Source organism: Schistocerca americana, chromosome 3 (assembly GCF_021461395.2).
Source record: "Schistocerca americana isolate TAMUIC-IGC-003095 chromosome 3, iqSchAmer2.1, whole genome shotgun sequence".
NCBI lineage: Eukaryota > Metazoa > Arthropoda > Insecta > Orthoptera > Acrididae > Schistocerca > Schistocerca americana.
In genome coordinates this window covers 761,325,985-761,340,417 of record NC_060121.1, presented here as the reverse complement: position 1 = coordinate 761,340,417, position 14,433 = coordinate 761,325,985, and the positions used below count along the sequence as shown (strand labels likewise).

The 14,433-nt window shown below is 44.1% G+C and overlaps 1 protein-coding gene across 1 annotated transcript in view; it reads right to left on the bottom strand.

The window, feature by feature from the left end:
- Nucleotides 1–14,433, bottom strand: part of LOC124607245 (major royal jelly protein 1-like) — a 48,680-nt gene that overhangs the window by 18,764 nt on the left and 15,483 nt on the right. The window contains exon 3 of the mRNA XM_047139520.1: nucleotides 7,609–7,808. Coding sequence (XP_046995476.1) covers nucleotides 7,609–7,808 — 200 coding nt within the window. The remainder of the gene's footprint in view (nucleotides 1–7,608; nucleotides 7,809–14,433) is intronic.

Sequence of the window (14,433 nt, the reverse complement as noted above, 5' to 3'; positions counted from 1 at the left end):
TTTTACCAACATGTGATCTGTCTGGTTAGCTATTCCACTTACACTTGCTTTCCATATATCAATATCCTTATGTGTAGCAAACAGGTACCCATGACGAGTAAATTATTTCTAGCAGCTAACTTTCTTAATTTATCTCTATCATTAATTTATCCATGTAATATATATCTCCCTGATTCTTTTCCGAATTCATTTCACCCATCCTTTTTAAAATCTAGCAGTGGCTGTAGTCGTGTTCTTGTCGTAGTTGTATACTCGTTACGTGCCTTACATTTATAGGTTCAATTCCAAAAGAATTTTCCTAATCTCTTTTGTTTTTATGAATACTGTTCCAGATTGCCTTCTTCTTCTTTCTGGTACACTATACAGTTAAGAATACTGAGGCATATATATCTGTCCTTCCACTTGCCAACTCACTTCTTGCAGTGCCACAATGTTGTACTTCCACCTAGGTTCCATAATCTCGTCAGTAATAAAATACAGTAAGTATGTCTGAGATGTAACTAAAATTAATTTCAAAGATTCTTAACAACTCCTTCGCTGACTGTTTCTATAAAGTCCAGCAGAACGCAAATTCATCAGCGACGACACTTTTCGTCACACATGCGGAACAGTTTCATACTTTTTACGGTATTTAATTTTTTTTATCTCGTAATACTTTCACATGTTCTATCTACAGTTAAACACGGTGGAGGTTCTGTTATGGTTTGGGGATGTTTTGCCGGAGATGGAGTTGGTGACATTGTGGAAATAGAAGCATGTATGGATTAGAAGCAGTACCACTGCATACTTCAGTATCACGCAATACGAAGTGGATTGCGCTTAATAGAGAACTGTATCTTTGACGTATGATCGCATTTTATTTACAAGCGATCCCTTGAGCGACAGCACATGAGTGTTTATAAGCCGTCCCCAGGATTTCAGTTCCGAAGGCTCGCCTTAATACGACCGAGAATATTCCATACATCCAGCAAATACTTTATTTGCATCTCTTACTGACACTTCCTCACTGCACCCATCACACAAATCGCCGATATACGCTATGTAACAGTAACTGTAGGTATTCCATGCCAAAATTTCCGTTAAGTCGAGCAAAACAATTAATTTGTTCTCGAAGTTAACTCAGTATTTTTTTTAGCCATTACATTCTCTCCTTTGTCGTAGTATCGATGTACAGTTCTACGCACTAACGTTTCGTCAAGATCGCCGAATCCCATAATTTCCGTTTTAATTTGAATTCCTGCCTTGTTGAGTCAATACAAGTGCCCATATGTATAACCTGGCCAGATGTCACGTTCATTGTGACACATATGGTAGTGTCTGGGTACGCCGTTATCCAGATAAACGGTTGCTTCAAACAAGAATCTCACCCAGGACGCAAGGCGATTAGGCATGTTCTTTGGGCTTCTTGTAACCTAAGGCAACATGACAGCAGTGGTCTGGGTGAACAAAACTGTTGATGTCTTTCTCAGTGGTGATGGCATCCTCTAGCAGGATAACTAGCCGTGTTACAATGCCACACCCGTATTACAATGGCTTGAGATGAGTTATAGTAAACTCACATTGATGTCCAGCACACTAAATGCGCCTGATTTGCACCCAAAGGGGCACATCTGGGATCTGCACCAACCCAAGGCCCATAATTTATGGGAAATGCGTGACCTGTGACACATACCTCAGGAAACCTACCAAGGACCTATAGAAACTTCGACACACAGTCGTTGCTGTATTGCGTTCCACATGTGTACCGGCACCCTATTAAGAAGAACGTCATAATGTTAATTTCAATACACCCTTGTATTTCAGATTTACAACACGAATCAAACGTTAATTCTCACAAAATATAATTATATAAACTTTCACATATATAATACGATCACAATCATTGTATTTTACTTTCACCGAAGTATCCTCCTTTGGATTTAATGACTGGCTTTCAAACTCGAAGCATGCAATCAATTAGTTTTTGTAGGTATCGTGAATCTATATGATTCCACACATCCGTAACTTCCAGAGATGTTCCTTGCTGGATATATTAACTACCCTGATACGTCTGTCCACTTCATCCCAGATCATTTCAATGGGATTACAATCGGGGCTTAGGGACGGCCATGCCATATCATTCAGTATTTTCTGTTTTTGCTTTGATGCAATGTGGGAGACAACTAACTAATCCTACTTAGCTGACTTTATGACTCTTGGTCTGGTAAGAATTCTGAAGTAACTGATCAGATGCAATGTACAAAGTATAAATAACTCGATACAGGTAATGTGTCTCAAGCTTATAAAGATGTTTTAATCAGTATTAATTAATCGAAACATCCGTACAAGATCAACGATAAATGACGTAACACTTTGCCCTGGGCAAAAATCAGCACAGATTTATAGCTATCAAATACTTTGATGTACACAAGGTGAATCATAATTGGTGTAAACGCGTACAGTTGAAAGCACACGCTAAAAGAAACAAAAAGGTCTCAGTAATCGTGGCCTCTAAAATACATACTTTAAGAGCTGTGAGCACTTGTTCACCTTCGTTACTGTGAAACAAATCTCTTCTACTGCAATATGTCTACTTTCCATATTTTAAGAGATGGTAGTACGGACCAAAACCAGAAAAAAGTGTCCAGTAAACGTGGACTCTAAAGAGCATACCTTAAGAGCACTTGCTCAGTAGACGAGATGTGTCGCACAGTAGCGAAAATGAACCAGTGCTCTTAGCTCTTAAAGTACGCTCTTTAGAGCCCATGTTTACCAGACTTTTTTCTCTTTTATCTCAAAATATGGAAAGCAGAGAGCTTACAGCAGATTTGCTTCACAATATCGAACATGAACAAGTGCTCGTATACGTTTCCTCTTGTATAAAAAAACTTGTGTTTACGGTTTATCTGAACTTTCGTAGTTATTTTTGTTTTAGTGTTCTTTTGAACTTACATTCCCACGTCAACCACGACAAATAAATCTTACATAAATATGATTAACATTCGAGCAGAATCGGTCATCTGTTAGTGCTCCTGATTTCTATTTTGAGTCACTGATTAGGCTGAAAACTGGCGTTCGTACCTTTGGAAATTGAGAAAATTGTTTGACTCATAAGACACTTAGTAACTCGTACATTGTGACTGGCGCCATAAGAGTGACGCATCAACCCACAAAAATAAAATATCCTCTTCAGCTGAAGACGGTATTTCTGGAGAGTTCTCAGAGGTACCAGCTACTACACTCCTGGAAATGGAAAAAAGAACACATTGACACCGGTGTGTCAGACCCACCATACTTGCTCCGGACACTGCGAGAGGGCTGTACAAGCAATGATCACACGCACGGCACAGCGGACACACCAGGAACCGCGGTGTTGGCCGTCGAATGGCGCTAGCTGCGCAGCATTTGTGCACCGCCGCCGTCAGTGTCAGCCAGTTTGCCGTGGCATACGGAGCTCCATCGCAGTCTTTAACACTGGTAGCATGCCGCGACAGCGTGGACGTGAACCGTATGTGCAGTTGGCGGACTTTGAGCGAGGGCGTATAGTGGGCATGCGGGAGGCCGGGTGGACGTACCACCGAATTGCTCAACACGTGGGGCGTGAGGTCTCCACAGTACATCGATGTTGTCGCCAGTGGTCAGCGGAAGGTGCACGTGCCCGTCGACCTGGGACCGGACCGCAGCGACGCACGGACGCACGCCAAGACCGTAGGATCCTACGCAGTGCCGTAGGGGACCGCACCGCCACTTCCCAGCAAATTAGGGACACTGTTGCTCCTGGGGTATCGGCGAGGACCATTCGCAACCGTCTCCATGAAGCTGGGCTACGGTCCCGCACACCGTTAGGCCGTCTTCCGCTCACGCCCCAACATCGTGCAGCCCGCCTCCAATGGTGTCGCGACAGGCGTGAATGGAGGGACGAATGGAGACGCGTCGTCTTCAGCGATGAGAGTCGCTTCTGCCTTGGTGCCAATGATGGTCGTATGCGTGTTTGGCACCGTGCAGGTGAGCGCCACAATCAGGACTGCATACGACCGGGGCACACAGGGCCAACACCCGGCATCATGGTGTGGGGAGCGATCTCCTACACTGGCCGTACACCACTGGTGATCGTCGAGGGGACACTGAATAGTGCACGGTACATCCAAACCGTCATCGAACCCATCGTTCTACCATTCCTAGACCGGCAAGGGAACTTGCTGTTCCAACAGGACAATGCACGTCCGCATGTATCCCGTGCCACCCAACGTGCTCTAGAAGGTGTAAGTCAACTACCCTGGCCAGCAAGATCTCCGGATCTGTCCCCCATTGAGCATGTTTGGGACTGGATGAAGCGTCGTCTCACGCGGTCTGCACGTCCAGCACGAACGCTGGTCCAACTGAGGCGCCACGTGGAAATGGCATGGCAAGCCGTTCCACAGGACTACATCCAGCATCTCTACGATCGTCTCCATGGGCGAATAGCAGCCTGCATTGTTGCGAAAGGTGGATATACACTGTACTAGTGCCGACAGTGTGCATGCTCTGTTGCCTGTGTCTATGTGCCTGTGGTTCTGTCAGTGTGATCATGTGATGTATCTGACCCCAGCAATGTGTCAATAAAGTTTCCCCTTCCTGGGACAATGAATTCACGGTGTTCTTATTTCAATTTCCAGGAGTGTAGAAGAGTGTTGCGAGCGGCTATTCCAGATGATTCCATTCTAGTAAATAGTATGATGGCAGCACTGACGAAACCATGGTGAAGCCGAGCAGTATGTTCTCATTTTACGCTAAATAATAATCAACAAAAATCTATATGAATTTTTTTTGTCGTCTATAATTTTAAAATCACGTCAAGCATTGTACGACACTGACGCATCAGTGTTGGACAAAGCGACAAACACATATTAGATATATTATCGGCAGTTACTGGTTTGAGAATCTGCTGATGATGGAACGTCTAATATGCCAAAATAAAACACACTGTTTCAAATACAGCTGGAGAGCCTTTGCAGTGCTGTTCGAGTTTACGGGGTATACTTGGTGGGCCGAGGCGTGGGTGGGAATTTGGTTTGAGGAGGGAGTCACACTATAGTAGTCCGTGCAGCTGAGCAAACTCAATGCGCCAGGGTGGCGTACTGGTCAGCGCATCTGCCTAGCGAGCGGGAGACCCGGTTTAGAATCCAGACCTTGGTACATCGTATACTACTGTTCATTAAAATTGCTACACCAAGAAGAAATGCAGATGATAAACGGATATTCATTGGACAAATATATTACACTAGAACTGACATGTGAATACATTTTTAAGCAATTTGGGTGCATAGATCCTGAGAAATCAGTACCCAAAACAACCACCTCTAGCCGTAATAACAGCCTTGATACGCCTAGGAATTGAGTCAAACAGAGCTTGGATGGCGTGTACAGGTACAGCTGCCCATGCAGCGATACCACAGTTCATCAAGAGTAGTGACTGGCGTATTGTGACGAGCCAGTTGCTCGGTCACCATTGACCAGACGTTTTCAGTTGGTGAGAGATCTGGAGAATGTGCTGGTCAGGGCAGCAGTCGAACATTTTCCAGAACGGCCCGTACAGGACCTGCAACATGCAGTCGTACATTATCCTGCTGAACTGTTGGCTTTCGCAGGGATCGAATGAAGGGTAGAGCCACAGGACGTAACACATCTGAAATGTAACGTCCACTGTTCATACTGCCGTCAATGCGAACAAGAGGTGACCGAGACGTGTAACCAATGGCACCGCATACCATCAAGCCGGGTGATACGCCAGTATGGCGATGACGAATATACGCTTCCAAAGTGCGTTCACCGCGATGTCGCCAAAAACTGATGCGACCATATGATGCTGTAAACAGAACCTGGATTCATCCGCAAAAATGACGTTTTTCCATTCGTGCACCCAGGTTAGTCGTTGAGTACACCATCGCAGGCGCTCCTGTCTGTGATGCAGCGTCAAGGGTAACTGCATCCATGGTCTCCGTGCTGATAGTCCATGCTGCTGCAAACGTCGTCGAACTGTTCGTGCATATGGTTGTTGGCTTGCAAACGTCCCCATCTGTTGACTCAGGAACCGAGACGTGGCTGCATGATCCGTTACAATGATGAGGGAAAGATGCCTGTCATCTCTACTGCTAGTGATACGAAGCGTTTGGGATCCAGCACGGCGTTCCGTATTACCCTCCTGAACCCACCGATTCCATATTCTGCTAACAGTCATTGGATCTCGACCAACGCGAGCAGCAATGTCGCGATACGATAACCGCAATCGCGTTAGGCTACAATCCTTACACGAGGCATCAATACTCGGTTTCAAATAGTGCAGTACGTGACCTCAGATCATGACTTGTAGAAAATAAACTAACGTTAAATCACAATAAGACTCAGTCTTTGCAGTTTCTAACACACAATTCAACAAAACCAGGCGTTTTAATCTCACAGAACGAACATATGATTAGTGAAACTGAACAGTTCAAATTTCTAGGTGTTGAGATAGATAGTAAGCTGTCGTGGGAAGCCCACGTTCAGGATCTTGTTCAAAGGCTTAATACTGCCATTGTTACTATTCGAACGGTATCAAAAGTAAGTGATACTTCGACACGTAAATTAGTCGACTTTGCTTATTTTCATTCACTTATGTCGTATGGTATTATGTTTTGGGGTTACTCTTCCCATTCTAGAAGGATATTTTTGGCCCAGAAACGGGCGGTTCGGGCAATAAGTGGTGTGAGTTAACGAACCTCTTGTCGACCTCTGTTCACGAGTCTGGGTATTTTTACATTGGCCTCTCAATATGTATATTCCTTGTTGTCGTTTCTTGTTACCAATATTAGTTTATTCCCAAGAATAAGCAGCTTTCACTCGGTTAAAACTCAGCAGAAATCAAACCTCTATTTGGATTGGACTTCCTTAACTCTTGTGCAAAAAGGTGTGCAGTATACTGCTGCATCCATTTTCAATAAGCTGCCACTCGAATTCAAAAATCTTACCAGTAATCTACGCGCTTTCGAATCGAAACTCAAGAGTTTCCTCATGGGTGACTCCTTCTATTCTGTCGAGGAGTACGTTGAAAAATTGAGCTGATTCTAATTGTATTGCTGATTGCGTGTACTTAAACTTATGTTGTGTGTTCATGTACTGACACGATCCATGACATTGCAGATTTGCTCCTCAATTTGGTCCTACGGAACTTGACGTGTAACTAAAACTAACTAACGTTTCACCAGGCAACGCCGGTCAATTGCTGTTTGTGTATGAGAAATTGGTTGGAAACTTTCCTCATGTCAGCACGTTGTAGGTGTCGCCACCGGCGCCAATCTGGTGTGAATGATCTGAAAAGCTAATCATTTACATATCACAGCATCTTCTTCCTGTCGGTTAAATTTTGCGTCTGTAGCACGTCATCTTCGTGGTGTAGCAATTTTAATGGCCAGTAGTGTAGATGTTTGAAACTTGAAAAGGCATCTGGAACTACACAGTTTCATTTGATTAAAATAACAAACGTTGGTAGATATCATTGGTGGCACCTAAAACGGATAGTTCTCTGTTTAGTATCATTTCTGCAGACCACCATAAAATTCTTACATAAAAAGAAACGTGATAGCCACGAATGGTGCACTGTAGGAATCTCACCGTGGTGGAGATGACGGACACCAGTTGCGAGTGGCAGTCGGTGATGGAGTCCTCCGTGGTGCGGTGAAGCTCCAGACTGGGGTAGGGTGTCAGGGGGGCGTCAACAGCCTCGTCGTACGGCACAGTGCTCAGGGAGGCCGGTATTCCGCGCCTCACCAGCGGTGTCGTTACGAACAGTCGGCTGCGGCTCTCCGCGTCCGCTGCAACAAGGTGCCGGGTGTGATGTTCCTAAAACCAGCCTGTGTGGTAAGCCACTGACGTCAAGAACATGCTGCCATCGACTTTCCTAGGGCAGGTCGGGGTGTACAAATAGTACAGTAAAATCCCTGTGTTTTTATATCACATGTTACGGAGTAGGGCAAGTACCAGCACGCCAGTCGGGAACGACAGAGAAGAGATGGCTGTGAGAAGACGTCAGCCAATCCTACACTGGCCGAACCCTCTCCAGGACGACAATGCGACAGCAGCGGTCCATACGTGAAGAGGACGTAAGCGCCGTGGCTTACTGGCGACGCCGCAGCTGAATAGCCGCTTCAAGACTAGCGACTTGTACAGAAGTGTCAACGCTCGTTACTTCGCTTGTAGACTCTATGTAACACAGACTTGGGAATTGTTATACTGAAGAGATTAATTATTTTTTATGTCGCCCTTCGCTTGCGACACATCTGTATAATTGTCAGTGTTAATTATTGTCATTTACTTTTTCGTAATAAAACTCATTAATACCATTTGCTTGATTTTATTGTCTATCGAACCGAGTAGGAAGGATTCCTAGAAGCCCCATATTTGACGACAAGGCTGGATGTAATATTACATATAAATCACATTGGCTTTATATTATATAGGATCATTACAAACCGCTCCTCAAGCGTACACTCAGACACCAGGGTAAGAATACTTGTAGTTATCTTCTGTGTTCATCTTACAATGTAACAAGCATTTTCCCGCCTATTTCTATGCGGTATTTGTTTACGGTGAAAGTGAACTGTCAGTTCTTGTGCTAATACCACACTGCAATAGCACTTTGGTACCTTTTCTTTTTTTTTACTTTTATGGTACGTGATATTCTGCATTCAAATATCTGTCGCCCAAAGCAGCCCCTTTCAAAGAAAAACAACTGAAATGCAAAGCATAAAGAACACGAAAACCGCAGCATTTGGTAACAAGAAAGAAAATAAAAACCCACTGATGATGCTGTAACTTCAGCGTAACGTTTCTGGGTGATGGGGAAAAAAGGTTTTTTGCTGAAGATGGATCAAAAAAATAGTTCAAATGGCTCTGAGCACTATGGCACTTAACTTCTGAGGTCATCAGTCCCCTAGAACTTAGAATTACTTAAATCTAACTAACCTAAGGACACCACACACAGCCATGCCCGAGGCAGGATTCGAACCTGCGACCGTAGCAGCAGCGCGGTTCCGAACTGACGCGCCTAGAACCGCTCGGCCGCAACGGCCGGCGAAGGTGGATCACTTCAAAAATAGATTTGTTTATTACCAAACACACACAAATATACTGGGTGGTTATAATTATACTTGCTTCTAAGGTAGTAAAATTCCTTAACGTAGTCTGCTTCACGACCATCAAATTCGATGTTAAGTTTCTCTGTATGCACATTTTTGCTACTTCTCATTACCTTTTTCTTTTTCCTATTTACTCTCAGTCCATATTCTGTACTCAATAGACCGTTTATTCCATTCAACACATCCTTTATTTCTTCTTCAGTTTCCCTGGGGGTAGGAATGTCATCAGCGACACCTTTCATCCTGACTTGCAATCCCTTTCTTGAACCTGTCTCTTTAGTTCCGTCATGCTTTTTCGATGTATAGACTGAATAGAAGGAGCGAAAGACCGCATCCCTCTCTTACACCCTTTTTAATCTGGTCACTTCCTACTTTGTCTTTCAGGCTTATTGTTCCCTCATGCTTCTTGAACACATTGAATGTCACCCGTCTTTCCCTGCAGTGTACTATTTTTCTCAAGATACTGCACGTTTTGTACCATTTCAAACTGTCGAACGCTTTTTCTAGGTCGACAGATCCTATAAGCGTATCTTGGTTTTCCTTCACTCTAACTTCCATTACCAAGCGCGACTTCAGAACAACCTGTGTGGTGCCTTTATTTTCTCTAAAGGCAAACTGATCGTCGTATAACACATTCTCCATTCTCTAGTAAAGCATTTTTGGCAGCAGCTGGAATACATGAGATTTTAAGCCGTTTGTGTGATAGTCTTCTCACGTGCCGACGCGTAACATCAATACTGTTTGTCGGCGTCACTTGATAAAAGACCCAACCACGATAGTCAGGTGGAATAACTTCGCAGTTGTGGACGTGGTTTCAAACGGGCTCGGAAACACTGCTACTCCTTTGGAATTGATTTAGTATTCATAACATAAATTCTAGTCATTTAATAATGAAAATCGATATGTAATACAGTCCGTCAGAAATATTCTAATGGCTTGCTTTCATTTTCATGAGTGTGCAGGGTGCTTAAAAACGATTATTCCTATTTTACAAGACTGTACTCTATATTGCAAAGCAACGAGAGGAATTTTCCGTTCTCCGTTTGAACGGGTGAAATTTCATTATAATACTGCGGCGTCAACAGTACGGCTCTTTTGTTATTATTATTTCTATTGTTATTATTAGTGCAGCAGCTGCAGCAGTAACTTTATTAGTTTGTAGCCAATACTGTTTACTCACACTGACTCTACGGCACTCGGATCATTTTAATACTGTTTGTGCTATTAAGTATTAAGTAAATATAATGTAAAACATGAACTGAATGTGTGACTCTCTGATCCGGTGTAAAAAAGGTCCTGTTGGCCTTATATAACAATGGTTTATACCATTTATTAAATTTACTTCAGCCCGAGTTTCTATCTTCGTTCGTCTTCAAAATGTATTGAAATCGGATGAATCCTTTTGTAACGCTCTCTACATATTTTCTGGTGTGGATTCAGTATCATGATGATCTCCCCATTGGCATAAGATTCCGAATTAGTCCCTCATTCGGTCCATGAGAAAAAGAATGAATAACCAACGAAAGAATAACGTTCTGCGGGTCGGGGTGTGGAACGTCAGAAGTTTGGAAATGATCGAGGAGGTAGAATATTTGAAAAAAGAAAACGCTAAGGCTCCATCTAGACTAAGTGAAGAGAAATGGGAAGAACACAAGGATTCCCGTTCGGATGAGTATTGGGTAATATCAACAGCAGCAGAAAATGGTATAATGGGAGAAGGACTTATTATGAATAGAAAGGTAGGGCAGAGAGTGAGTTACTATGAAAAGTTCAATGATAGGGTTGCTCTCATCAGAAGCGACAGCAAACAAACACGCCAAAGATAGTTCAGGTACACTATGTGATCAAAAGTATCCGGACACCACCAAAAATATACGTTTTCCAGTGTAGGTGCATTTTCCTGCCACCTACTGCCAGGTATTCCATATCAGCGACCTCAGTAGTCAGGCACCGTGAGAGAGCAGAATGGGGCGCTCCGCGGAACTCACGGACTGGGAACGTGGCCAGGTGATTTGGTGTCACTTGTGTCATACGTCTGTACGCGAGACTTCCACAGTCCTAAACGCCCCTAGATCCACTGTTTCCGATATGACACTGAAGTGGAAACGTGAAGGTACACGTACAGCACAAAGCCGTACAGGCCGACCTCATCTGTTGACTGACAGAGACCGCCAACAGTTGAAGAGGATCGTAATGTGTAATAGGCAGACATCTATGCAGACCATCACACAGGAACTCCAAACTGCATCAGGATCCACTGCAAGAAGTATGACAGGTAGCCCGGAGGTTACAAAACTTGGATTTCATGGTCGAGCGGCTGCTCATGAGCCACACATCACGCCGATAAATGCCAAACGTCGCCTCTCTTGGTGTAAGGAGAGTAAACATTGGACAATTCGACAGTAGAAAAACGTTTTGTGGAGTATCGAATCACGGTAGACAATGTGGCGATCCCATGGTAGGGTGTGGGTATGGCGAATACTTAGTGAACGTCATTTGCCAGCGTGTGTAATGACAGCAGTAAAATTCGGTGTCGGTGGTATTATGGTGTGATCCTGTTTTTCATGGAGGGGGCCTGCACCCCTTGTTGTTTTGCGTGGCACTACCACAGCACAGTCCTACATTGAAGTTTAAGCAGCTTCTTGCTTCCCACTGTTGAAGAGCAATTCGGGGATGGCGATTGCATCTTTCAACATAATCGAGCACCTTTTCATAATGCACGGCCTATGGAGGAGTGGCTACACGACAATAACATCCCTGTAGTGGACTGGCCTGCACAGATTCCTGACCTGAATCCTATAGAACACCTTTTTCTTGTTTTGCAACGCCGACTTCTTGCCAGGTCTCACCGACCGACATCGATACTTCCCCTCAGTGCAGCACCCCGTGAAGAATGGGCTGCCATTCCCCAAGAAACCCTCCAGCATCTGATAAAACGTATGCCTGCGAGAGTGGAAGCTGTCATCAAGGCTAAGGGTGGGCCAACACCATATTGAATTACAGCACTACCGATGGAGGGCGCCACGAACTTCTGAGCGAATACTCTTGATCATATAGTGTGTATACGCCGAAGTCATAAGATGAAGATGAAGAGATAGAGAAAGTATATGAGAATACGAAATACATACTTCAACACGTAAAGGAAGATGAAATCTAACAGTCATGGGGGACTGGAATGCATAGGTAGGGGAAAGAATACAAGAATGGGTTACGGGGGAATATGGACTTGGTATTATGAATGAGAGAGGAGAAAGACTAATTGAGTTTTTCAATAAATTTCAGATAGTAATAGCGAATACTCTGTTCAAGACTGACAGGAGTGGGAGGAATACTTTGAAAAGACGTTTTCAGTTGGACTACGTCATTCAGGTGGAGATTTTGAGATCAGATACTGGATTGCAAGGTGTACCAATTAGCAGATACACACTCAAATAACCATTTAATAGTGACGAAGAGTGGGCTGTAGAGACTAGTCAAGAAGTATCAGTGTGCAAAGAAATGGGATACGGTAGGACTAAGTAGTGAAGAGATACGCTTGAAATGATGAAAGGCTGTAGATACTACAACAACGAATAACTTACTTGGCAATTCAGTTGAAGAGAAATGAACATCCGTAAAAAGGGCAATCACTGAAGTTGAAAAGAAAAACGTAGGTACGATGAAGGTTACTGCGAAGGTATCTTGAGTAACAGACGAAATACATCAGTTTATCGATGAAAGATGGAAATACAAAAATGTTCAGGGAAATTGAGGAATACATAGATACAAGTCACTTAGGACTGAAATAAATAGGATGTGCAGGGAAGCTTAGACGAAATGGCTGCATGAAAAATGTGAAGAAATCGAAAAAGAAATGATCGTTGGAAAAACTGTATCAGCATATATACACTGAAGAGACAAAGATCTGGTATAGGCATACTTATTCAAACACAGAGATATGGAAACAGGCAGAATACGGCGCTGCAGACGGCAACGCCCATATAAGACAAGTGTCTGGCGCAGTTGTTAGATCGGTTACTGCTGCCACGGGCACAAAGGCTGTTTTTCAAGATTTAAATGAGTTTGAACGTGATGTTATAGTAAGGCACGAGCGATGGGACACAGCATCTCCAAGGTAGCGATGAAGTGGGGATTTTCCCATACGATCATTTCACCAGTGTACCGTGAATATCAGGAATCCGGTAAAACATCACATCTCCGACATTGCTGCAGCCGGAAAAAGCTCCTGCAAGAAAGGGACCAACGACGACTGAAGAGAACTGCTCAATGCGACAGAAGTGCAACACTTCCGCAGATTGCTGCAAATTTCAATGCTGGGCCATCAACAAGTGTCAGCGATCAACGAAACAGCACCGATATGGCCTTTGGAAGACGAAGGCCCACTCGTGTTCCCTTGATAACTGCGCCACACCCAGCTGTACGCCTCGCCTGGGCCATTCAAAATCGTTATTGGACTGTCCATGATTGGAAACGTGTTGCCTAGTCTCGTTTGAAATTGTATCGATCAGGTGGACGTGTACGGGTATGGAGAGTAACTCATCAACCAATGGACCCTGCATGTCCGTAGGGGACTATTCAAGCTGGTGGAGGCTCTGTAATGGTGTGAGGCCTAAGTGGTTGGAGTGATATGGATCCCTGATAGTGCAGATACAACTCTGCCTCGTGATTGATCACCTTCATCCATTCATGTCCACTGTGCACTCCGACGGACTTGTGCAATTCTAGCAGGACAATGCGACTCCCCCACACGTCCAGGATTGCTACAGAGTGGCTCCAGGAACACTCTTCTGAGTTTAAACACTTTCGTTGGCCTCCAGTGTTCACAGACGTGAACATTATTGAGCATACTTAGGATGCCTCGCAGCTTGCTGTTCAGAAGAGATCTCCACCCCCTCCTACTCTGACTGACTTACGTACGGCCTTGTAGGATTCATGGTGTCATTTCCCCTCCATCATTATTTCAGAAATTAGTCGAATTCATGCCACGTCGCTTTGCGGCACTTCTGCATGGCTCTCGGGGGCCATACACGGTATTAGGCAGGTGTACCAGTTTCTTTGGCTCTTCAGTGTATAAAAGGCCAAACAATCTTCGGTTGTAACATTAAGCGTACAATGGTAATTTCAAGGCTAAATGCGTAGACGAGAGCTGCTAGGTGAAAAGTATGCACTGAGGGCCTCTGTGAATGGGAAGGCCTGTCTGATGACATGGCAGCAGAAGATACAGTGGTCAGTATAGAAGAGGGAAAGGACCCAGTATTAGAATCAGAATTTAAATGAGCTTTGGAAGCCGTAAGATAAAATA